This window comes from Bombina bombina, chromosome 3 (assembly GCF_027579735.1).
Source record: "Bombina bombina isolate aBomBom1 chromosome 3, aBomBom1.pri, whole genome shotgun sequence".
NCBI classification, from domain to species: Eukaryota; Metazoa; Chordata; class Amphibia; order Anura; family Bombinatoridae; genus Bombina; species Bombina bombina.
In genome coordinates, this window is record NC_069501.1 from 544,574,638 (window position 1) to 544,601,240 (window position 26,603).

General features: G+C 41.0%; 1 protein-coding gene across 6 annotated transcripts in view; it reads right to left on the minus strand.

Annotated features, from left to right (window-relative positions):
* Positions 1-26,603, minus strand: part of LOC128653626 (transcription elongation factor A protein 2) — a 229,859-nt gene that overhangs the window by 68,904 nt on the left and 134,352 nt on the right. For all 6 annotated transcript variants that reach the window (XM_053707026.1, XM_053707028.1, XM_053707032.1 and 3 more), the window contains one exon: positions 19,803-19,949. In XM_053707026.1, coding sequence (XP_053563001.1) covers positions 19,803-19,949 — 147 coding nt within the window. The remainder of the gene's footprint in view (positions 1-19,802; positions 19,950-26,603) is intronic.

The following is a 26,603-nucleotide window of genomic DNA, read 5'->3' on the forward strand; positions in this document are numbered from 1 at the left end:
AATCAATGGGGCTGTATTATGGAGCTTTATGCTCCTTTATTGCAGGTGTTAGGCTTTTTTTTAGCCGGCTCTCCCTATTGATGTCTATGGGGAAATTGTTCACGAGCACGTAAAACCATCTTAAAGCAGTGCTGATATTTGTGTGCAGTATGGAGCTCAACGCTGCCATATTGCCTGCTAACGCTGGGTTTTTGCTAACCTGTAATAGCAGCGTTATAGGGAGGTGAGCGGTGACAATAACTGGCAAATTATTACCGCAAAACTCGTAATCTAGCTGTTTGTTTTCTATGTAAAAGTTTATGACCCCACTTTGTCAAGTCCTTCTTAACCCTATCAATAAATTCACAACTCCAAATTTGGGTATGAAAAGGCTGCAGCTTAATTTATTAATTACAATTATAACCAACATAACACATCAACTCAAACCAACCATGGTGCTTGCCCATATCGACTGTATAATCCCCGCCCCCCCATCCTGGGGGGGGGTATCCCATCTTCCATAACTCCTCCCCTTTTAACCAACCAGGGGGTACCACAATTCCTCCCAGGCGTAAGCCTCTAGAGGTTAACACAAGCACCCCGCCATAGCTGCGACTTCTAAACACCTCCAACCACATCCCTGCAGGGAGGGAGGGCGGGAGCTTAACCTGCCATGCTGTCCAGATTGCAAGAGGCCACCTGACTTCCTGTCTAGGGCTTATAACCCCTCTTTCTAACCTCACCTATTGCCCTGATTTTCACCCCCATTCCTTCCCAGTGGTGTCAAATGCTCTTCCCTTCCATCCTGTCGTCCGGATCTTTCTTGAAACCACATTGTCAAGTCCTTCTTAACCCTATCAATAAATACACAACTCCAAATTTGGGTATGAAAAGGCCGCAGCTTAATTTATTAATTACATATCCACTGTATAATCCCCGCCCCCCCCCCGTCCTGGGGGGGTATCCCATCTTCCATAACTCCTCCCCTTATAACCAACCGGGGGGTACCACAATTCCTCCCAGATGTAAGCCTCTAGAGGTTAACACAAGCACCCCGCCACAGCTCGGACCCTAGCCGAGCACTGCCCCAGGCCTTTTCGATACCCTCCTTCAACGTATAGTTAAACAAGTGCAACCCCACTTCATTGAGGTGCACCCCGTCCCTCAGGTAAAAACACCTCCCGACTCACCCTCGAACTCTACATGCCGGAGCCCAAAGCCCCCCAGCCTCCTCACATACCCTGATATTTTCCTGTTTATCTTCTGTCTGGAAGCCTCCAACTTTTTTGAATCCCACGCTGCCCTCCAAACCACTCTACACTCGATCTCTGACCATATTATCACTAACTCAGGGAACAGCTGCTTTAGTCTATCCAGACCCCCTTTTATCCTATCGACTAGGTCTTTTTGTGACACATACCCCAAATCATTGCCCCTGGCATGAATCAACAATATGTGAGGAGGGGAGAAAAACCTCGCATAATCCACGACCTTACCCACAACTTGGTTCTACTTTAGGCCCCGAATCCCTAACCATGTCAGTACAATCCTGTCTCTTGGCAGCCCCAGTTGAATGCCGTTTTCTTTCACCGCTGCCGCCTTTCTCGCCCAGTAAATATACGAATGTCCCAATAGCCAACATCTAACTGGACCTGCCAAAAGAAAATAAATGACATAGTACCCTTCACACTTTCAGTTCAGGTCGAAAACACCCCTTACACAGATTAGACTTCCATCTCCCAATCCTTTTTATCACGCCCACCTCCAGCCCCAAGCATGCCGCCTCAGTCGCTGCCCCAATGCGGAATGAATGAGATCCGAAATCCGTTCCCCGCAAACCCAGCCTTTCCACCGCCCTCCGAAATACTGACACAAATTGGAATTTTGATAGGACAGACCCATCCATATGGATCAGGAACTGCCCCTCTCCCCTTGGCCTAACCTGCATGAACTCCCGCACTGCCGTTACCAGGCAGCAATGCCCCGATATCGCCCGTATACGAATCATCGTCTCTCTGCCCCCTTGATACGTCTTGGATCTCCTCAGCCATACCTCCAGCTCATCCCCCTTCACAAACACATCCTTCCTCATCAAACCTCCCGCCACTTGTTTACTCTAACCCACCAACTCAAAGATTCTAAACGCCCCAAAGAAGGCCAGCACGATAGCCGCTCTAAACAACAGTCCCTCTTTTTCGGTAAAACATCCTAGGCAGGCACCTCACCACCTCCCCCAGCAGAGCGAACGTGACTGGCCTCCTGCTATCCCCTTGTTTTCTCTCTCTGCATATACCTCTCACTGCCATTCATATTAGAAATACTTTTGTCACATCCTCCCAACCCAGTAGTTGGAATAAAAATGCCAACGCCGCCATCCTCTTCCTCACCTGTGAGGGCAAAAGTCCGCTGACCACCCAGTCCACGAAAGAACTACATTTTTCGAAATATGCACATGAGATGGAACATCCCATGGGATAGGCAGAGGTCCACAAAGAATGAACCCTCGAAAACACAGCCCAGCAAATGATGGCATGTAGGGTGGACCGGCAACAACCTGAATGCGGATTCCACGTCTGCCTTAGCCACAAGGGCCCCCCGCCCCGAAAGCCTGATCACTGCCACCGCCCTATCAAAAGATACCAACCCAGGGTCAATTCCGTCATTCACCGAAGTGCTCTTAGGGTATGACAGATGGTGGATCAACCTAAACTGCCACTTTGCTTTCTTGGGGACCACCCCCAAAGAGGAAACCCTCAAATTTCCAAAAGGGGGGGAAGAAAATGGGCCTGCGATCCTACCCAACGCAATCTCTTTTTGCAGCTTTTCCCTCACTACCTCTGGGAACTCCCTTGCCGATTTCAAGTTTCCCCCGAAACGCTCCAATTCTTGCTCCCTGAACGGGATCCTGAAACCCGAACTAAACCCCGTCAACAGCAATTCCGCATCACCCTCATGACCCCTTGTACGCCCGTACAATTCGAGCCACGGGACAATCTTTACAACCCTCACTGGCGTCCTGGCTCACAGGACCCACCTCCCCTGGTTTCCCTCCGGCCTTCCCCTTCTTGAAACATCTTGCTCTTGAGTGAGTTCCCCCACAGTGGGAACACTCGTGTTTATATTTACACCCTGTTCCAAAACGGCATTGTCCCTCATTAAACTGGAAACAGAGACCTTTCCGTATTGCCATTGCTGTGCCAACTCCGGCCCCCGCACTAGTTCCGGAGCTGGCTGTCTGAAAGGACTGACCCCCGTAGCGGAGTCATGATTTTGAGCCATATTCCCATGTCTCTATCATCCCACCACATCTCCGGCCTAACGGCCATCCGCTGGCAGAACCTCTCGTCGTACCGCCACCACGCCATGCCCCCATATGTGCGATATGCACTCGAAATTTCCTCCGCGTAACAAAAAAGGGCTGAACATTGCTCAGGAAATATTTCCCCTATCACGCTGGCCATAATGTAAAACGCCTTGGCCCAGTTCCCGAAAGTTTTGGGTATTTTGCGATACCGCTTCTTCCTCTCCTCTTCTTCCTTTTTCCCTTTTTCTTTCTCGTCCTCCTTTAGCTCCAACACCTGCTCCAACAGTAGCAACGCGAATATTTCCATGAACTCCCTCTTCCATATCTTCTCCTTCATTTCTAATGCGAGATGGATCCCCAATGGACCCACTAAATCCTCCGGGACCTTCAGCACCTCTCCAGCTCTCCCTGGGGTCACCTCCAGCCCGCCTCCTCCCGCTGCCGCAGCTACTCCAGTCCTCGCCTGGCTCCACGCCCCCGCCACCCCCACGGCCTGATCCGTTCTTTCCAAAGCCGCAATCAGCCCTTTCAGACCATTCAATAATGTCTCCCTCTCTCCACTCAGCACTCCACTTGTACCCGACCCTGCCACAGCTGTAGTCTCACCTGATGGCTGTATCGACATGACCGGTCCTTCAATAGGTCCCGCCTGCACCGCCACTTCGTTCCTCAGTGCTCCTCCGCCACTCCTGCTACCTCCCCTGTTGCCTCCGTGTTCCCTTCTGCCATTGTCTGTGTCCCCCCTGTCTCCTCTCCTTCTGCTGGGCGACCGCCCTCTGTCCAGCCTGCTCCTGGGTGCCGACCGTTCCACCCGAGCCCTGGTCCCTGTCTCCTTCCCCCCCGCTGCGGCATCAACAACTGCAATAGCTGAGTCAAGGCAGACATGTCCCCTACCTGACTCGCCGTCACCGGTCCCGCAGATTTCCCTTCCAGTGGATCCTCCTCATCATCAAAGGTGCCGCTGGCCTCCAAGACGCTCAGTCAACTGCTTCTGAGCCACATCCCTTGCCTCCCTTGGAGCCGTCCGGGCCTCCAACTCCTGGTGCCCTTCCTCTTGCTCCCATGGAAAAAACAAAAATTAACATCCATTTTCAATTTCCCCCACCCTCTCCCTTCCCCACTCCCCCCCTCTCCCCCTTCCCCCTATTGCCCTAAGGTCCCTGTCAACCCCGGCCAGCACCTGGGCCGCCCCTTGCGCCACCCCTGTGTATCCCCCAGGGAAGCCCCCCCTTTGGCATATGACTGTACCCTCCTATCCTCCCGTTCCCCCAAACCAAACAGTCTCCTGCCCTGCACCCTGCGTGAGCTGCAGCGTTCCTCTGCTGTAAAAGTCTGCCTCCAAAGCAGTGACAGTCCTTGTCCCGCACATCCCCTCACTACCGCAGACCTCCACTCCTTAATTCCTGTTCCCCCACCTACCGCCTCTGAACTATCTGTCTCCCTTACCTCAGTGGCACTACCCCTTCTAACAACACTGCTCTGGCCGCCATCTCTTCTGACCCCCCCTATGCCCGCTGCTCCCCACCCGCTCCCGCTGTTGCATCGTACCACCACACTCTCAGCCGTCTCCGGTCCTCCCCCTCTCCCCTCCAGCACTTACTGCTGTCTTCTCTCTCAGTCCTGCTGTTCCACCCAGATCTCCTGCCTCTGCCTCCACCCGGCCGCTCCGGATGACGCCTCCCGATGACGTCATCGGCCGGAGCGGTGCTAGGCCTCGCTTCTCCCACCGCATCCTGACGCCAACCTCTGCAATTAGCTGCTCCACCTCCACGGCCCTGGGGCCCACCCAGCAACCTCTTGGCCCTGCATACCGGTTCACCCGGACTGAGCCTTTCTGGGGGCCTGGATCTCCTCAAAGGCCGTTCCCTGGTCCTGGGCCCTGTCACCGGCCCCCCTTCTCTCACAGGGGGCTGTACCAGATCCGGAATGGCTGATTGAGTCCCAGTCAGGCATTCCCTTATCCAGGCAATGCTGTTGGTCCTGGCAGCCTGCAACACCTGCTCCAGTAACTCCTCCATTCTGTCCTGCAGGCAAGGTAAGTCAGAGACTGACACTAACTTAACCTGCCGTGCTGTCTTGATTGCAAGAGGCCCCCTGACTTCCTGTCTAGGGCTTATAACCCCTCTTTCTAACCCCACCTCTTGCCCTGACTTTCACCCCCATTCCTTCCCAGTGGTGTCAAATGCTCCTCCCTTCCATCCTGTCGTCCGGATCTTTCTTTCTTAAAACTTTATCACACTTTAACATTCCTAAGCTGTGTGAGTGCACGGCACCCAGCAGAGTTGTAAATGTAAATGACACGCTTTCCCTGTATGCTTATCACAGCTCAGTACTACCTCACTGTTATGCAGACTCAGAGCTTGTGCTGCAGTTAATGTTGAGAATCTTTTAATTAAATACAATATTTTCTAAACATTGTTTTCTATGTAAAAAAGTTTATTTCTCAGTCTTTACCACAGTTGTTATCGTTCCTAATCTGTGTCAGTGCACGGCTCCAGGCAGGGTTTTTATTCCATTTAACAAACTCCGGTCGGGAGGGGGAGAGAGGCTCCGTGGAAGAGAACAGGCTGAATAACTCATGCTAAAGCATACGCAGCATGAGATCTTCAGCCTGCTCGTCCACAGAGCCTCTCTCCCCCTCCCTCTCATCCCCCTTCCTCTCCGGACCAGAGTTTGTTAAGATTTATAACCCTGCCTGGAGCCAGAGGTGGACTGATAAGCCGGGCAAATAGGACCTGGACCGAGGGCCCAGCATGTATGGGGGCCCACAAATGGCATCTCCAGGTCTCCTGTTGTGCTGCTTAAGCTGGGGCTGACAGCTGCTCTATCAGTAACTAAGCAGTTAAGTGTGGGTTTAGTGGCGGCCCTTGTGTCTGTATGTGGGGTTTGTTGCTTGGGGGGAGTGTGGTTGGTCCTGTGGGGGGGTCCTGTCAAGGGTCTGTCTCTGTGAAGGCCATGGAGTGTGGAGTCTGGCCCTGGAGGTTGGGGGCCCTATCTCAGGGACCCTGGTGGGGGCAGGGCAGAGAGGCTTCCATGTTCATTTGCATAAATGTGAATACATTTGGGTCAGTGTGAAACAGTGGGGGCCCTTCCCTAATTTTTGCCCGGGGCCCTGATTGGTCTCAGTCCTCCCCTCCCTGGAGCCGTGCACTGACACAGATTAGAAGCCTTAAAAAGTGTGGTAAAGACTGAGAAATAAACTTTTTACATAGAAAACGATGTTTAGAAAATATTGTATTTAATTAAAAGATTCTCAACATAAACTGCAGCACAGGCTCTGCATAACAGTGAGCTAGTACTGCAGAAGTGATAAGCATACACTATAGGAAAATATGCTGTGCGTGTCATGTGACTGCATCAAGCATCACGTGACTGCTGTGCCCCACCAGTGTAACATAAGTTACAATATGGCACAATACATAGCAGAATCAAGCACCATATTAACTCTCTGTTTCCAGACAATTTTTTTCAACACTTTGGGGTAAGCTGAGCAGATAAAATAAACAGCAGTGATTACCAGATTTTAATAAATAAGAAAATGTTAGTTTTAAGATTTTTTTCAGGTGTTAAGTGTCCCTTTAATTTTGTGCATTAATATCTCATGTGGCACTTTGCGAAATCTAAGTATATCACATTAACTGATTCCCCTTTATCTATATTTTTACTTACTTCCTCATAGAATCTGATTAGATTAGTTTGACATGATCTATTTCTCAAAAAACCATGCTGATTTGAACTCATAATCTTGTTTACACGAATGTGCTCATCAATATAATCCCTTATAATCCCTTCAAATATCTTCCTCACTATTGATGTCAGACTAACTGGTCTATAGCTTCCTGGATCATCTCTGCTTCCCTTTTTGAAGAGTGGCACCACATCAGCTTTAAGCTTTACACCACTCCTGGGGTACTATGCCTGAGGATAATGAATATTGAAAAATTATATATACAGTATACACACACACACAGCATATACACAGTATATATATATATATATATATATATATATATATTCATACAAAGAGAGTAGCGCTCTACTACCTCTTTTAGCCCAGTTATGCTTTTCACAGAGAAAAACTTTCTTGAAGTATATCAGACTGATCCTGCTAAGTATATATACAGTATATATATATATATATATATATATATATATATATATATATATATATATATATAAAACAAAAATTTGTATGGGCCAGCACTCTCTCTAACAATCAATCAATTGCCAAGGGTGCCGAAAAATATAAATAGAAAAAAACAAAAACAGCACTCTTCCTGTCTTATAAAGTACATAATTCACTAATGCAGATTGTTAAAGGACCTTTCAGAGTTTTACCCCCGTCAACAGCTAGCTCCGAAACATCCTTTAACAGTCTGCTTTAGTGAATGTTGTACTTTATAAGACCCAGAGAGTGCTGTTTGTTCTGTGTATATATATATATATATATATATATATATATATATATACTGTATATATATATATATATATATATATATATATATATATATATATATATATATATATATATATATATATATATATATTGAAAAATAGTGCTTATATTCTGAACATTGAAGAGTACAATAGAAAACTGAACACTGAAGAGAACAATAAAAAAAACCTGTAATAATGTCAGGATATTATGGGCTCAGTAAAAACATTTTCTTCAAAGAAACAATCTGTCATTCAGTGAGTAATATTCTGGGTCCATTAGGGAAGTAGTTATTCTAATATCCTCATTATTCTATTCTGTGTTTGTTCTTTTACATGCTGGAAGTGCAAATAACAAAAGATCGGATGCAGAGATACTGTCCTTACAGATGATATTGGAATACATAAGTGTATAACCAAGCAAATAGTATATATGCTCCACAGACAGGACTACACTATTGTTTTAGTAACAATATATTATATGTGTCTGGAAGGGGGGACATGAAGATGCAAATACAGCATCCTGGAATTGTGCTCCTTATACCCAAGCACAAACACTCACTTATCCTCTTATAAAGCTAAAAAAAATGCCATGTTTACAAGGATGTGCTGCTCATATGCACAACAAACTCCTGCTGTACATTTTGCCTGAAAAAAACATTCGGCTAGATTTAGAGTTTTGTAGGTAACGACCCGCGTAGCTAACGCTGGCTTTTTTTTGGCTGCACCTTTTAAATACCGCTGGTATTTAGAGTTCACAGAATGGCTGGGTTTTCAGTGCGTTAGGTTCCAAAAACGGAGCGTAGAGCATAATTTACCGCCACTGCAACTCTAAATACCAGCGTTGCTTACGGACGCGGCCAGCTTAAAAAATGTGCTCGTGCACAATATACCCATAGGAAACAATGGGGCAGTTTGAGCTGAAAAAAAACCTAACACCTGCAAAAAAGCAGCGTTCAGCTCCTAACGCAGCCCCATTGTTTCCTATGGGGAAACACTTCCTAAGTCTGCACCTAACACCCTAGCATGAACCCCGAGTCTAAACACCCCTAACCTTACACTTATTAACCCCTAATCTGCCGCCCCCGCTATCGCTGACTCCTGCATATTATTATTAACCCCTAATCTGCCGCTCCGTACACCGCCGCCAGCTACGTTATCCCTATGTACCCCTAATCTGCTGCCCCTAACATTGCCGACCACTATGTTATATTTATTAACCCCTAATCTGCCGCCCCCACTATCGCTGACACCTGCATATTATTATTAACCCCTAATCTGCCGCTCCGTACACCGCCGCAACCTACATTATACCTATGTACCCCTAATCTGCTGCCCCTAACACCGCCAACCCCTATATTATATTTATTAACCCCTAATCTGCCGCCCCCAACGTCGCCTCCACCTACCTACAATTATTAACCCCTAAAGCTAAGTCTAACCCTAACCCTAACACCCCCCTAACAAATATAATTTAAATCTAACGAAATAAAATAAATCTTATTAAATAAATTATTCCTATTTAAATCTAAATACCTGTAAAATAAACCCTAATATAGCTACAATATAAATTATAATTATATTGTAGCTATATTAGGATTAATATTTATTTTACAGGCAACTTTGTAATTATTTTAGCCAGGTACAATAGGTATTAAATAGTTAATAACTATTTAATAGTTACCTAGTTAAAATAATTACAAAATTACCTGTAAAATAAATCCTAACCTAAGTTAAAATTAAACCTAACACTACACTATCAATAAATTACTTAAATAAAATACCTACAATTATCTACAATTAAACCTAATGCTACACTATCAATACATTAATTAAATACAATACCTACAAATAAATACAATGAAATAAACTAACTAAAGTACAAAAAATAAAAAAGAACTAAGTTACAAAAAATAAAAAAATATTTACAAACATTAGAAAAATATTACAACAATTTTAAACTAATTACACCTACTCTAAGCCCCCTAATAAAATAACAAAGACCCCCAAAATAAAAAAATGCCCTACCCTATTCTAAAATTAAAATAGAAAAGCTCTTTTACCTTACCAGGCCTGAAAAGGGCCCTTTGCGGGGCATGCCCCAAAGAATTCAGCTCTTTGCCTGTAAAAAAAAAAACATACAATACCCCCCCAACATTACAACCCACCACCCACATACCCCTAATCTAACCCAAACCCCTCTTAAATAAACCTAACACTAAGCCCCTGAAGATCTCCCTTCCTTGTCTTCACCACACCGGGTTCACCGATCGGTCCTGAGGAGCCTCCGAAGTCTTCATCCAAGCCCAAGCGGGGGGCTGAAGATGTCCATGATCCGGCTGAAGTCTTGATCCAAGCGGGAGCTGAAGAGGTCCATGATCCAACTGAAGTCTTCATCCAAGCGGGAGCTGAAGAGGTCCATGATCGGGCTGAAGTCTTCTATCAAGCGGCATCTTCAATCTTCTTTCTTCCGGATCCATGGTCATCCCGCCGACGCGGAACATCCATCTTCACCGACGACTTCCCGACGAATGACGGTTCCTTTAAGGGACGTCATCCAAGATGGCGTCCCTCGAATTCCGATTGGCTGATAGGATTCTATCAGCCAATCGGAATTAAGGCAGCCAATTCTGATTGGCTGATGGAATCAGCCAATCAGATTCCAGTTCAATCCGATTGGCTGTTCCGATCAGCCAATAGAATGCGAGCTCAATCTGATTGGCTGATCGGATCAGCCAATCGGATTGAACTTGAATCTGATTGGCTGATTCCATCAGCCAATCAGAATTTTCCTACCTTAATTCCGATTGGCTGATAGAATCCTATCAGCCAATCGGAATTCGAGGGACGCCATCTTGGATGACGTCCCTTAAAGGAACCGTCATTCGTCGGGAAGTCGTCGGTGAAGATGGATATTCCGCGTCGGCGGGATGACCATGGATCCGGAAGAAAGAAGATTGAAGATGCTGCTTGATAGAAGACTTCAGCCCGATCATGGACCTCTTCAGCTCCCGCTTGGATGAAGACTTCAGTCGGATCATGGACATCTTCAGCCCCCAGCTTGGGCTGGGATCAAGACATCGGAGGCTCTTCTGGATCGATCGGTGAACCCGGCGTGGTGAAGACAAGGTAGGGAGATCTTCAGGGGCTTAGTGTTAGGTTTATTTAAGGGGGGTTTGGGTTAGGTTAGGGGTATGTGGGCGGTGGGTTGTAATGTTGGGGGGGTATTGTATGTTTTTTTTTTTACAGGCAAAAGAGCTGAATTCTTTGGGGCATGCCCCGCAAAGGGCCCTTTTCATGGCTGGTAAGGTAAAAGAGCTTTTCTATTTTAATTTTAGAATAGGGTATGGCATTTTTTTATTTTGGGGGTCTTTGTTATTTTATTAGGGGGCTTAGAGTAGGTGTAATTAGTTTAAAATTGTTGTAATATTTTTCTAATGTTTGTAAATATTTTTTTATTTTTTGTAACTTAGTTCTTTTTTATTTTTTGTACTTTAGTTAGTTTATTTCATTGTATTTATTTGTATTTGTATTGTATTTAATTAATTTATTGATAGTGTAGTGTTAGGTTTAATTGTAGATAATTGTAGGTAGTTTATTTAAATTTATTGATAGTGTAGTGTTAGGTTTAATTGTAACTTAGGTTAGGATTTATTTTATAGGTAATTTTGTAATTATTTTAACTAGGTAACTATTAAATAGTTATTAACTATTTAATAGCTATTGTACCTGGTTAAAATAATTACAAAGTTGCCTGTAAAATAAATATTAATCCTAAAATAGCTACAATATAATTATAATTTATATTGTAGCTATATTAGGGTTTATTTTACAGGTAAGTATTTAGCTTTAAATAGGAATAATTTATTTAATAAGAGTAAATTTATTTCGTTAGATTTAAATTATATTTAAGTTAGGGGGGTGTTAGGGTTAGGGTTAGACTTAGCTTTAGGGGTTAATACATTTATTATAGTAGCGGTGTGGTCCGGTCGGCAGATTAGGGGTTAATAATTGTAGGTAGGTGGAGGCGATGTTGGGAACGGCAGATTAGGGGTTAATAAATATAATATAGGGCTCGGCTGTGTTAGGGGCAGCAGATTAGGGGTACATAGGTATAATGTAGGTTGCGGCGGTGTACGGAGCGGCAGATTAGGGGTTAAAAAAATATGCAGGTGTCAGCGATAGCGGGGGCGGCAGATTAGGGGTTAATAAATATTATGTAGGTGTCGGCGGTATTAGGGGCAGCAGATTAGGGGTACATAGGGATAACGTAGGTGGCGGAGGTGTGCGGTCGGCAGATTAGGGGTTAAAAAAATTTAATAGAGTGGCGGCGATGTGGGGGGGGCCTCGGTTTAGGGGTACATAGGTAGTTTATGGGTGTTAGTGTACTTTAGAGCACAGTAGTTAAGAGCTTTATGAACCGGCGTTAGCCCAGAAAGCTCTTAACTCCTGTTTTTTTTCTGCGGCTGGAGTTTTGTCGTTAGGTTTCTAACGCTCACTTCAGCCACGACTCTAAATACCGGCGTTAGAAAGATCCCATTGAAAAGATAGGATACGCAATTGACGTAAGGGGATCTGCGGTATGTAAAAGTCGCGGCTGCAAAGTGAGCGTTAGACCCTTTCCTGACTAACTCTAAATACCAGCGGTAGCCCAAAACCAGCGTTAGCAGCCTCTAACGCTGGTTTTGACAGCTAACGCCAAACTCTAAATCTATCCGATAATGTTTTGTTTTTTTCTCCCTACCCACAGAAAGGTCAATGTCACTTTATATACAATACAAACCAAAAAGCTACATTTAAAGGGACAGTAAAGTCATAATTAGACACTCATGATTAAGACAGAACATAAAATTTGAAACAACTTTCCAATTTACTTCTATTGTTTAATTTGCTTCTTTCTCTTGTTATCCTTTGCTGAAAGCTTTATCTAGGTAAACTCAGGAGAAGCAAAGAACCTAGGTTCTAGCTGCTGATTGGTGGCTGCATAACATTGTCATTGGCTCCTCATGTGTTCAGTTAGAAACCAGTAGTGCATTGCTGCTCCTTCAACAAATGATAGAAAGTGAATTAAGCAAATTTGATAATAGAAGTAAACAGGAAAGTTGGTTAAAATTGTATGTTCAACCTAAATCATGAAAGAAAAAAGTTGAGTTTCATGTCCCTGCATATTCTAAACGGTACTGCAGTGCCCCATGCACTAAATACAGGTCTAAAGTCTATAAAATCCACATTTCATAAAATGCTAAGAGCACTATATTCATATTTTCTTGACTTTAAATTTAAACAATGCATCTTTAGAGGAAAACATAGCTTTTAATGTAACATTCCCTTTAATGAATCAAGTATATGACCTTGCAGACATGAAAGATCTCTCAGCTGCAACTTACAGTTTAATCAACTTCCAATGGATCTAGGTCAGTGATTGAATGTTTAGTTCTTGTAAGACTTTCTGAACTAGTTTACCCAATAGCCTCTTCAATCTCACCAGTACATAGGTTACCCTATGCAGATGATTGACTTAAGCAGTCAGAGTATTTATGTGTAACAACGTGAAAAAGGGAGTAGAAACCTAAAATACAGGTTACTAAAAGTCTAGGCAAAAAAGAGCACAACTGTATGCAAAAAGAGGAGACAAAAGGCGAATTCTTGAAATACAAATTAGTTTAATAAAACTACGCTATATGAATTCATACATCCAAACATACAAGTCACATACATACAGGGGATATCAAGGATGCATAAAAATGACAGGTGGGCCGTGAAGGAGACTGGTGCACCAGTATGCAAAAATAGGCAAATGTTCATCACATTAATGCATGTATAGATTGCATATATTTGTAATCCAAAAGTGTAGTGCGTGTCCCCAGACATACACGGACCAGGTGAATACAGTCTTAACCCCTTCGTGTCTAAATGCAGGTAATAGCGTGAGGTCGTCAGGAGTCGAGGGGAGCTTAACCTTGCCGCGTCTTTTTCACAGGCATATATATGGTGCAGATAAATAACAGTTCATTTGAATACCTGTCTTTTTCACACGGTTGCTCTACCCTTAACCGTAGCTCCTGAGACGTTGAATCTTCTGGATTAGACAAGGGGTAGACCACAGTCAGGCAAAAGGTCCTCTGAACGAGTGCTGCAAACCGACGAGTCTTAGAGCTCGTTTCACTCCTTTCAATACAGCAGCATGGAGCTTCTTCCGGGTGCTGACGTCACGTCAGTAGCTGTGCTGATTTATAGGAATTTGGCCGCAAAGGGAATTGTTGCCATTAGCAGAGAGATCTGTCACTCAAGACGGCTTTGATACTTATCGCAACACTTTACTTTCTTGTAGATCAGAACAGCAAGGGGTTATTTACAGGGATACATTTGTGATTAAACACGCATACATTCATACATTCATACTTCCATTCCACCCGGAAGAAGCTCCATGCTGCTGTATTGAAAGGAGTGAAACGAGCTCTAAGACTCGTCGGTTTGCAGCACTCGTTCAGAGGACCTTTTGCCTGACTGTGGTCTACCCCTTGTCTAATCCAGAAGATTCAACGTCTCAGGAGCTACGGTTAAGGGTAGAGCAACCGTGTGAAAAAGACAGGTATTCAAATGAACTGTTATTTATCTGCACTATATATATGCCTGTGAAAAAGACGCGGCGAGGTTAAGCTCCCCTCGACTCCTGACGACCTCACGCTATTACCTGCATTTAGACATGAAGGGGTTAAGACTGTATTCACCTGGTCCGTGTATCTCTGGGGACACGCACTACACTTTTGGATTACAAATATATGCAATCTATACATGCATTAATGTGATGAACATTTGCCTATTTTTGCATACTGGTGCACCAGTCTCCTTCAAAGGCCAACCTGTCATTTTTATGCATCCTTGATATCCCCTGTATGTATGTGACTTGTATGTTTGGATGTATGAATTCATATAGCGTAGTTTTATTAAACTAATTTGTATTTCAAGAATTCGCCTTTTGTCTCCTCTTTTTGCATACAGTTGTGCTCTTTTATGCCTAGACTTTTAGTAACCTGTATTTTAGGTTTCTACTCCCTTTTTCACGTTGTTACACATTTACCATTCTAGGATGCACCTGTATATTTTGATTGATTAATTAAGAGTGCTACTTACCCTATTTATGTTGTGTTTTACAAATTTCCTAGCTCCATTTAAGAGTAACCCCCTTACCCTGGAGTTTCTGAGTATGCACCTTGTTGAAACTATAAAGTTATTTAACTATTAATAAAATTTAAAAATCTCTTTAAATAATTCCGCATTACAATAATTTAATCTGCGATTCTTGCAGCTTTTCACATTCTGTTATTTTTGATACTACACTTAGACATGGCATTTAAATTATCAGAGGAACGTTGGTCCACTGATATTAATGAAGCATTTACACTAGCAGGAGATGTGCAGATAGAAGCAGAGGATGATGCAATTCATGATGTTATTTCTGCATTTAAGCTTTATAAGAAAAGATTAACCAAACAGATTAAAATTAAATGGGAACATCAAAGCCTTAGTAATTATTTAAAAATGGAAATAATTCCAAGAGGCCTTAGAATACGCTTAGATCCAGGTATCAATCTGAGAGGTTTGGATGCAGATAACGACTTCATAATTAAGTGGAATGAAATATTAACCAAATGTTCATTGGATCTCATTGCACTAATAATAGAAGAAGATGCTAAAAAACTTGAGAAATGTAAGACAGACGTAGATGATATCTATGAATGTCTACATAAATTTGAAAATGATTCATCATTTGATAAATTAAATAAAGAAACACAAAAACTTATTGAGAAACTACAAAGCGAAATAAAATCACGCAAAAGAAGGAAATTAATAAGAGACCAGGAAGACTATAGAACAAATAAAATTTATATCTATAGAAATCATATTAATTCTCGAAATTACTATGATTCAGGTAGTGATAATTCCGATATGGACTCTGATGGGGAAAATAAAAACAGTAATGAGAATACCTCACAGGTGCACCCTTTAGGGGTAGGACCAGACGAGGAGGGAAGAAGAGGCACGGGGAGGCCTCAGGAAAGGAGAGGAATGAGAGGGAGAGAGAACAGACGACATCAAAGTCAATATATGATGACAAGAAACCGTCTGAGGTACAACTAGTAGAAAGTAAATCTCTATTAGGCCCCTATCCTCACCCGCAAAAAATGGGTATAGTCAATCTTTCCTCCTTCCCGCTGAACTCTGAACACATTAAAGTACTAGAAAAGGGCCTCAGTTTCTGTCCTACAAACAGTTTAGACCTATTCGAGGTCACTAAAGATTTACATCTTTTTGCAAGGAAGCTAGCATTAAAAAAGATTATGACACCTAAGACTCAGATAGATCTGTCTTGTAGACAAGAAACAGAGGCACTCCATAATCTAGAAACTCTGTTCTCTGAACAAAGTAATGAAATAATTGATATATACCCTAAGACTGACTTTAAGAAAAAATCCACCTACATGCCCTCTTTTTCTTCCATCCCCAATATTTCCGTTTTTGTACAAAATGTTACCGTCGATCTAATGAAAATCGAAACTACAGGTATTGTTAATGATAATCTTACTAAACCTGAACGTAAAGCCCTTAATGAGCTCACTAGACATCCTGAACTTATCATAAAGCCGGCCGACAAGGGCGGCAATATTGTCATCCTTAATCAGGACCTCTATATCAAAGAGGCCATCAGACAGCTATCAGATCCTAAACAATATTCAAAATCCTCAATTGATGAATTTCATAAATCTCATAACGAATTACTTTTCATGTTAAATGATGCTCGAAGAAATAATTTAATTACAAGCCATGAGTTTAGTTTTTTATACAACCACAAACCTAAGATACCAGTATTTTACTGGACCCCCAAGCTTCACAAATCCCTTACCAACCCTCCGGGACGTCCCATAATATCAGGGATAGGAGGCCCTACGGAAGGAATTAGCAAATATGTGGATCGATTTTTTCAGCCATTTGTTAATGATCTTCGTACTTTTGTACAAGACTCAACAGACGTAATAAAAAAACTTGATGGGATCAATGTTCAGGAAGACACTATTTTAGTGTCCCTGGACGTTGAATCCCTATACTCTTCTATCCCGCATGATGTTGGCCTTAAAACATGTGAAGAATTTCTTAACACAAGGGGTCTAGGCTATAAAAAACATACCAAATTCGTAATTGATCTATTGAAATTTGTGTTGGACAATAATATCTTCATCTTTGATGCAAAATGCTACAAACAGAGACAAGGTACTGCCATGGGGGCCACATGTGCACCAACTTACGCCTGTTTACATCTTGGTGGCTGGGAGAACCAAATTGTTTTTGGTGAACACTCGGATGTAGTTGATGCGCATGTGGCCCTCTGGATCAGATATGTTGATGATATTTTGCTATTATGGGATGGCACTGAGGATGAATTGATGAAATTCATTTCTCTTTTGAACTGTAATGACCGTAACATTCTTCTCACCTGTAATCATGACTTAAATTCAATTAATTTTTTGGATTTGAAAATTAGTAAAAAAGAAGGGAAAATTGAGACAGAAGTCTTTCGGAAACCGACGGCAACAAATAGCCTCCTCCTGGGATCGAGCCACCACCCCACAAATTTGAAAAAAGGCATCCCTTACGGACAATTTCTGCGGCTTCGCAGAATATGTTCTGATGACAAAACCTTTAAAACACAAGCAAAAGAGATGGCGACCCGATTCCATCATAGAGGCTATTCTAAAAGGTGTGTCAAGAGAGCTCTCTATAGAGCCTCCCAACACCAAAGAAAAGATCTGTTATACAAAAGTAAGAACAGGGATGACACAAATAAAGAAAACAAGATCAGGTTCATCACCAAATATAATGCCCATTGGAGCAAAGTAAAAGACACCCTGAATAGAAATTGGCATTTACTAACTAATGATACAACACTTCACCAATATGTAGGAGATTATCCTCAGATGACTGCAAGGCGATGCAGTAATTTAAAAGACATTTTGGTTAAAAGTGAATTTAACAAAGTCCCAACCTATAACTGGTTGGAACAAAATGCACAGAAAATTGTAGGCAGCACCCCATGTGGCCACTGTGTTTGCTGTCAATATATGCAGAGAAGTAAAACTTTTGATACAAATATAGGGCATATATATAAAATCAACTCTTTTATTAATTGATCCACAAAAGGAGTTATATATTTACTTTATTGCTCCTGTAAAAGTTTTTACGTTGGTAAAACCTTTAGAGAACTTCGTTCTCGAATTTCTGAACACAGGGATGATATTAAAGACTGCAATATTGACAGCCCTGTGGCAAGACACTATGCACAATTTTATGAATCAAAAACTGATGATTTGTATTTCATTGGAATTGAATCTGTAAAACTTAGCATGCGTGGCGGGGATATTGATAATGTCCTACTACGCAAAGAAACAAAATGGATATACAAACTCAACACCTTAGCACCTCATGGCCTCAATGAAAAATTAGAGTTTGCTTCATTTTTAGGTTAATCCTCAGCGGATATATGCACATATCTCTGTGTGTAATTATATGGTCTATGGTAATATCAAAATTATAAATTGAATATAATGGCGTAATTGTAATACTAAAAAATACAATCCCTATCATGCAACCCAAACATACATACATACATCAGTAAAATAATAGATTAGATGAATAACAAACTTTTCTAATGTATCGAATGGAAGTATGAATGTATGAGTGTTTAATCACAAATGTATCCCTGTAAATAACCCCTTGCTGTTCTGATCTACAAGAAAGTAAAGTGTTGCGATAAGTATCAAAGCCGTCTTGAGTGACAGATCTCTCTGCTAATGGCAACAATTCCCTTTGCGGCCAAATTCCTATAAATCAGCACAGCTACTGACGTGACGTCAGCACCCGGAAGAAGCTCCATGCTGCTGTATTGAAAGGAGTGAAACGAGCTCTAAGACTCGTTGGTTTGCAGCACTCGTTCAGAGGACCTTTTGCCTGACTGTGGTCTACCCCTTGTCTAATCCAGAAGATTCAACGTCTCAGGAGCTACGGTTAAGGGTAGAGCAACTGCGTGAAAAAGACAGGTATTCAACTGAACTGTTATTTATCTGCACTATATATATGCCTGTGAAAAAGACGCGGCGAGGTTAAGCTCCCCTCGACTCCTGACGACCTCACGCTATTACCTGCATTTAGACACGAAGGGGTTAAGACTGTATTCACCTGGTCCGTGTATCTCTGGGGACACGCACTACACTTTTGGATTACAAATATATGCAATCTATACATGCATTAATGTGATGAACATTTGCCTATTTTTGCATACTGGTGCACCAGTCTCCTTCACGGCCCACCTGTCATTTTTATGCATCCTTGATATCCCCTGTATGTATGTGACTTGTATGTTTGGATGTATGAATTCATATAGCGTAGTTTTATTAAACTAATTTGTATTTCAAGAATTCGCCTTTTGTCTCCTCTTTTTGCATACAGTTGTGCTCTTTTTTGCCTAGACTTTTAGTAACCTGTATTTTAGGTTTCTACTCCCTTTTTCACGTTGTTACACATTTACCATTCTAGGATGCACCTGTATATTTTGATTGATTAATTAAGAGTGCTACTTACCCTATTTATGTTGAGTCAGAGTATTTACCCTAGAGACAGATATCTTATTGTATGTATATCATGTATATATGTGCAATACCATTAACAACATTCACTAAGATGTGTCTTCAGCATCCTCAGATTTACATATGTCATTTAGCACAGCTGCAGTGGCGGTTCTATGGGGGTGCTATGCACCTCCAAACGTATATGCAGCAACCCATTGAGCTGCAAAGGGCTCCATATATTATGGGTGCTGTGTCTTTATGACCTTTGCTAATCCCCAATCAATAAGTTCTAGAACTGCCACTGTGCAGCTGGTTCCCTAAAAAACATGGACCTTTAGAGCGTACTGACCTTTAGTAAATCAGTGTCATCATATACCATAGGAACTGGTAATGCTGAAGAAAACTCTTGGTGACTTGTGCGCACTGTCACACAATGAATGTCACCTGGTTGTATATACACACACCTGGTTGTATGTGCAGTTCTTCTTCTTGCACTTGTCACATTGCAGCAGGTCAGTTTGGGTCCCTCCTGTCTTTGCCATCTGATGTTCTCTGATGGCCTCTTTTGTCAGAATGTTCCTGAGCTCTTTCAGCTCATCACTGGCCATTTCCTGTTAAAAGAGAGATGGCAGAGGACAGACAGTCAGCTGCTGCTGGTACAGAAGTGAGAGAGTCATAGCTAAAACATCAAGACATACAAGGACCCAGTCAGCTACTGTAAAATAAGGTAGTGTTGGCCAACTTTCTAACACTTGGGGACGTAGACCAATGATTTAATATAATATATTTCCTTTGTTACCCACTCACCTGAAGTCTGTAAAGTACACTTTATAGTTTCACTTTTTCCTGGGGCCACAAAAACTAGAGAAATGGGCTGCATATAGCCCATGGGCTTTGGGAAAAGAGAGTATCATATCCCTGGATACAGGGAAAATAACCTCCCTGGACACAGTGACAAATATCCCAGAGACTCCTGGAGACAAAGGTCACTTTCCACTTATAAGGACATTGGGGAAAGAGAGTCACTTTCCAAGGTATAAAACAGAAAGGTTCTGTGAAACGAAATAAAGAGGGTAACATCCCAAACACTGGGTCCGTTATAATCAGAATTGTTGTGTAAATCATTGTATGCAAACTTGGGTGATTTCTTGCTTTCTTTATCCAATCCATTAGTAAAGCCATTGTTAGAGTTAGCAAATTCACTCACATAACATTTATACAGGATAACAGGAAGATATTGATAAAAGTGCATACAATTATAAGAAACAGACATTGTACAGGATGTTAAAGGGACTTTTTGTGCAAATTAATTAAAGATACATATAAGTGGCACATCTAGCGGGTTCTTCAAACTTTTTTTCCCCAAGACCCAGTGCCATGATACCACATACCTTCCCAACCCTATTTTTATGCTTGGTCTAAAAATTTTTGAAGTAATATACATCAAGATAGCTGCAATTTTTGACAAAGTGTCTAAAATGTGTGCGCACTTTATACCTGATTGTAGAAAACTTAAAAGTGTTGTAAAAGGTAATAATTAGACATGTGCATGGTGAAAAAATTTGGTTCGGATCGATTCAGATTTTTTCGAATTTCGGTTCGGAGCGATTCGAATTCGGAAAAATTTGAATCAATTCGGTTCGGATTTGTTTCGGATTCATTCGGATTCGAATAAATTCTGTTCAGATTTGTTTCGGATTCATTCGGATTCGAATAAATTCGGTTGGATTCAGTTCGGTTCGGAAATTCGGAATTTCGGTAAGTGTTAGGTGGGATTAGACTAGTATTATGTACTGTACATTAGGTGTATAGGAAAAAAACAACGAGTAGAGGTGGCGCCTACGGCTGTCTAACTGTATAATAAAATTGTTAAATTACTAAATTGAGTATAAAATGCGTATATAATTTTAAAAAAGAGGCATTTGCAAATTGCTATAATATAAAAGTATTTGCAATTTATTAATATTTACATAAAAAGACAATCATTCATAGCATACTAAATAATAAAATAATAAAATGTTCTATAAATGTAACACCGGTGTTATACTAAAAAGCTTCAAATGTTATTCACTCCAATCAATAAACACTTCAGAATGTGGACATAATATAACAAATCTCTATGGATCAGTCTCATATATAAATAGATTTGCGTACAATTTTACATAAGCATATTGTGAATGGTTGGTTCGTCAATGCATAGATCACTATATGTTAATGCAAAAGTCTATAAGTCTAAGTCGGTTTTGGCTAATATTAAAACAGCCAAAGTAGCACTATCCTTGTTTTAGATTTCAAGTTTATAAATTTTCCTCGATGTTGATAAAAAGGTTGCAATGTATCAAATAAAGCCTCAAGCGGTGTCTCTCACTAACCCAATGGTTCAGCTGTGGGGGCGGAGTCTCTATTTCTGCCGCTTGTATTTGAAAATGATACCAATCCAATTAGGAATGTTCAGTTGTAAATAAAGTCTCTATTTCAAATGTGTACACTTACGATGTTTCCTCAGCTCCTTTTAATATGCTCCTACCGTTTACCTGTTTGTACAGATGATTTAAGTCACAAGTAGTGTAGCGGTTCTGGGAGCTGGAGCAAGACACAGATGATCAGCTGAATGTCCTCCTTCGTGTCGGGTAACAGGTTCTACGCGTTTCAGCTCTCCAGGGAGCCTTTGTCAAGATACCTGTTTCCGGCTGTCTTCCTCTATTTAAAGTTTTTTTTTGTTATTAACCCTACAGTGTCCGTTTATCGTTTGTTTGTAATTAACATTTGTTTTATATATAAACCGACTTCTTTCCGTCTTAAACCTTAAAGTAATATTAAGTGATCAATATCTCCATCAGCGTTATCTTAATATTAGTACATGACAATATATAAGGAGCAACTGTCCAAGAATCTCATGTTTTATACAAAAGGTAATGATCTATAAATTGTATTATTATATAGCAATCTGCATTTGCCTATATGAGGTGATTGACCGATCCCCGTGGGGTGCGAACCTTGTGCTCTATAGACGATATATCGACGACCTGTTCTTTATATGGAAGGGCGACACAGAATTACTTAATTTGTTCATGGAGGATCTTAACTGTAACCGCTTTGGACTCCAATTTACCTATGAAAGTAGTAAACAGAAAATTAGCTTCCTTGAGATTGAGATAGAGGTAAAGAATAATGAGTTAAAAACCAAGACTTTTTTTAAAAAAGTCGACTCCAACAATTATATAAACTCTAAGAGCTGTCATCACATAAGATGGAAAAGTAATATCCCAAAAGGTCAATTGTTACGTGTGAGAAGGAATTGTACAGACTTGGTTGACTATGAAAAGCAGTCTAAAACTTTAATACAACGATTTGGACAAAAAGGATATAACACCAAGAAAATTACAGAAATAGCTAATGAAATTAAACAGTTAGATAGGAATAAATTACTTCAAAAGAAAGAAAAAATTGGAGATATCAATGAGTCAAATAGGATATTGGAGGTACTAATAATTACAACATATTCGTCCCAACACAAGGAGTTCCAGAGAGTTGTAAATAAACACTGGCACCTTCTGTTGAAGGATCCACTAATAGGACAAACCCTAGGGAGAACCCCAAGATTTATATATAGAAGGGCTAAAAATCTCAAAACAATATTGGCTCAGAGCAAATTCAAAGGTAAAGGAAAGATGTGTAATAAGGGCTTTAGAGATCTTAAAGGGGAGAAAATCGAAGGGTTTTACCTCTGTCACTACAGTAAATCATGTAAATATAGCAATAAATTGAAAGAGATTAAGTCAGAGAAAGATGGGAGAACTATTAAAATAAGAGATATCATCAGATGTACCGACATAAACATTATATATATGCTACAGTGTGAATGCAACTTAAGATATTTTGGTCAAACAGGGCGGAAACTGAAGGACCGTATACGCGAACACATATGGGCTATAGAACATCAGAGGGATGACACAATTCTGTATAAACACTTTAAGGAAATACATAAAGGTAAAGTGGAAACAATGAAATTTTGGGGAATTAAAAAAGTATCCCAAGATGGTAGGAGAGGGAATATTGGAAAGAAATTACTCAAACAAGAAGCAGAATTTATTTTCAACTTTGGAACATTACACCCCAAAGGATTAAATAGCGAACTAGATCTGAATCTAACTAAATATTGAATAGAAATTTAACTGACATTTGATATATAGAACACCACAAATTGACACATTTAGCTACACACAGAATGGAAGAGAGCTAAACTGTCCCATAAGAAAGTTATAAAATATCTGAAGTTTAAAACTTATTTTCATAATCTCCATTCAATAATTGTAGTATACATAGGAAAACCAAAACATAGAGATGGATTTGATAGTCTGGTGGTTAGAATGTTGCTTTCTGAATCAAAAGTCCTTGAGTTCAAATCCGATATAATGGCTAATATTATATAATTTCTGGTCTAAATTTATTATTATAATAATTTTGAGACTTATCCCTAAATACTGATGAGTGTTTTTTAAAATCTAAGTTTTACATTCAACTTATAGGAATTTAATAAGATATGTGCATTAGAACAGATAGTTATTTATAATATTTAGTCTAAGAAAATGACTTGACGAGGGAAACCATTGCACCACAATGGTGTAGTCATAGGCCTTCCATACATAAGGCCACAAGTTCGAATCTGACCGAAGCTCAGAAGAAGATAATATATATATTTTTAGAATGTATTCACAACTAGGATTAACCCCTTAAGGACCAAGGACGTACGCCACACGTCCTCAAAAAAAATACACTTAATGACCGAGGACGTGTGGCGTACGTCCTTGGTCTGGAAAGCAGCTGGAAGCGATCCTGCTCGCTTCCAGCTGCTTTCCGGTTATTGCAGGGATGCCTCGATATGGAGGCATCCTGCAATAACCCCCCTTGGCCATCCGATGCAGAGAGAGCCACTCTGTGGCCCTCTCTGCACCGGACATCGATGGCCGGTATCGTTGGTGGGTGGGAGGTGGGTGGGCGGCCATCGGTGCTCTGTGTGAAGTGGAGGGGGGCGGGATCGGGGGCGGGATCTACGGGGGCGTGCACGGGAGAGCGCACGTGCACGGGGGGTGGCGGGCGGGCACGTGCACGGGGCGGGAGCGGGTGGGAACCGCTACACTACAGAAAAAAAAAAGTTAAAAGCTAAAAAAAAATAATAAATGTAACTATTAAAAATGTAATCTAAGGGACCTGGAAGGGGTTGGGGGTTGGTCTTGGTGGGGGGGGGAAAGCTACACTACAGAAAAGGGCATTTAAAAAAAAAAAAGGCACATTTTTTTACAAAACTGGGTACTGGCAGACAGCTGCCAGTACCCAAGATGGCGCCCATTAAGGCAGAGGGGAAGGGTTAGAGAGCTGTTTGGTGGGGGATCAGTGAGGTTGGGGTCTAAGGGGGGATCCTACACATCAGCATATGTAAATATGCTTTTTTTATTTTTAAAAAAAGGGCCAAATACCTTTTATTTTAGTACTGGCAGAGTTTCTGCCAGTACTTAAGATGGCGGGGACAATTGTGGGGTGGGGGAGGGAAGAGAGCTGTTTGGGAGGGATCAGGGGGTCTGATGTTTCAGGTGGGAGGCTGAGCTCTACACTAAAGCTAAAATTAACCCTGCAAGCTCCCTACAAGCTACATAATTAACCCCTTCACTGCTAGCCATAATACATGTGTGATGCGCAGCGGCATTTAGAGGCCTTCTAATTACCAAAAAGCAATGCCAAAGCCATATATGTCTGCTATTTCTGAACAAAGGGGATCCCAGAGAAGCATTTACAACCATTTGTGCCATAATTGCACAAGCTGTTTGTAAATAATTTCAGTGAGAAACCTAAAATTGAGAAAAAATTAACTTTTTTTTAATTTGATCGCATTTGGCGGTGAAATGGTGGCATGAAATATACCAAAATTGGCCTAGATCAATACTTGGGGTTGTCTACTACACTACACTAAAGCTAAAACTACCCCAAAAAGCTCCCTACATGCTCCCTAATTAACCCCTTCACTGCTGGGCATAATACACGTGTGGTGCGCAGTGGCATTTAGCGGCCTTCTAATTACCAAAAAGCAACGCCAAAGTCATATATGTCTGCTATTTCTGAACAAAGGGGATCTCAGAGAAGAATTTACAACCATTTATGCCATAATTGCACAAGCTGTTTGTAAATAATTTAAGTTAGAAACCAAAAGTTTGTGAAAAAAATTGTGAAAAGTGAACGATTTTTTGTATTTGATTGCATTTGGCGGTGAAATGGTGGCATGAAATATACCAAAATGGGCCTAGATCAATACTTTGGGTTGTCTACTAAAAAAAAATATATACATGTCAATGGATATTCAGAGATTCCTGAAAGATATCAGTGTTCTAATGTAACTGTCGCTAATTTTGAAAAGAAATGGTTTGGAAATAGCAAAGTGCTACTTCTATTTATGGTCCTATAGTTTACAAAAAAAGCAAAGAACATGTAAACATTGGGTATTTCTAAAATCAGGACAAAATTTAGAAACTATTTAGCATGGGTGTTTTTTGGTGGTTGTAGATGTGTAACAGATTTTGGGGGTCAAAGTTAGAAAAAGTGTGTTTTTTTCCATTTTTTCCTCATATTTTATATTTTTTTTATAGTAAATTATAAGATATGATGAAAATAATGGTATCTTTAGAAAGTCCATTTAATGGCGAGAAAAACGGTATATAATATGTGTGGGTACAGTAAATGAGTAAGAGGAAAATTACAGCTAAACACAAACACCTCAAAAATGTAAAAATAGCCTTGGTCCCAAACAGACAGAAAATGGAAAAGTGCTGTGGTCATTAAGGGGTTAACAAGGCCATATAACAGTTAGGAATTATTATGAATAAAGAAACCACTGTAGCACAGTGGTGTAGTCGTTTGTCTCCCTACCCTGAGTCTATGGGTTCTAATCCACCCTGTGTTGTGAGATAGTCATTACTTTTGTGTTTTTATTTTTAGAAATTAAATAACTTTATTCAATAGCCCAAAAAGATTAAAATAAGGACAATTATGATAGTATAGTGGTAATATCATTGGTTTACTAATCATGAAGTCCCCAGTTCAAATCCATCCTGTTTTTTAGGGGATAGTGTAAATTTTTTAGTAATATTTTTCAGTAATTAAAAAAAATTTTTTTGTAATATTTTTCAGTAATTAACTGAATATCCGTAATCATTCATATAGGCAAATGCAGATTGCTATATAATAATACAATTTATAGATCATTACCTTTTGTA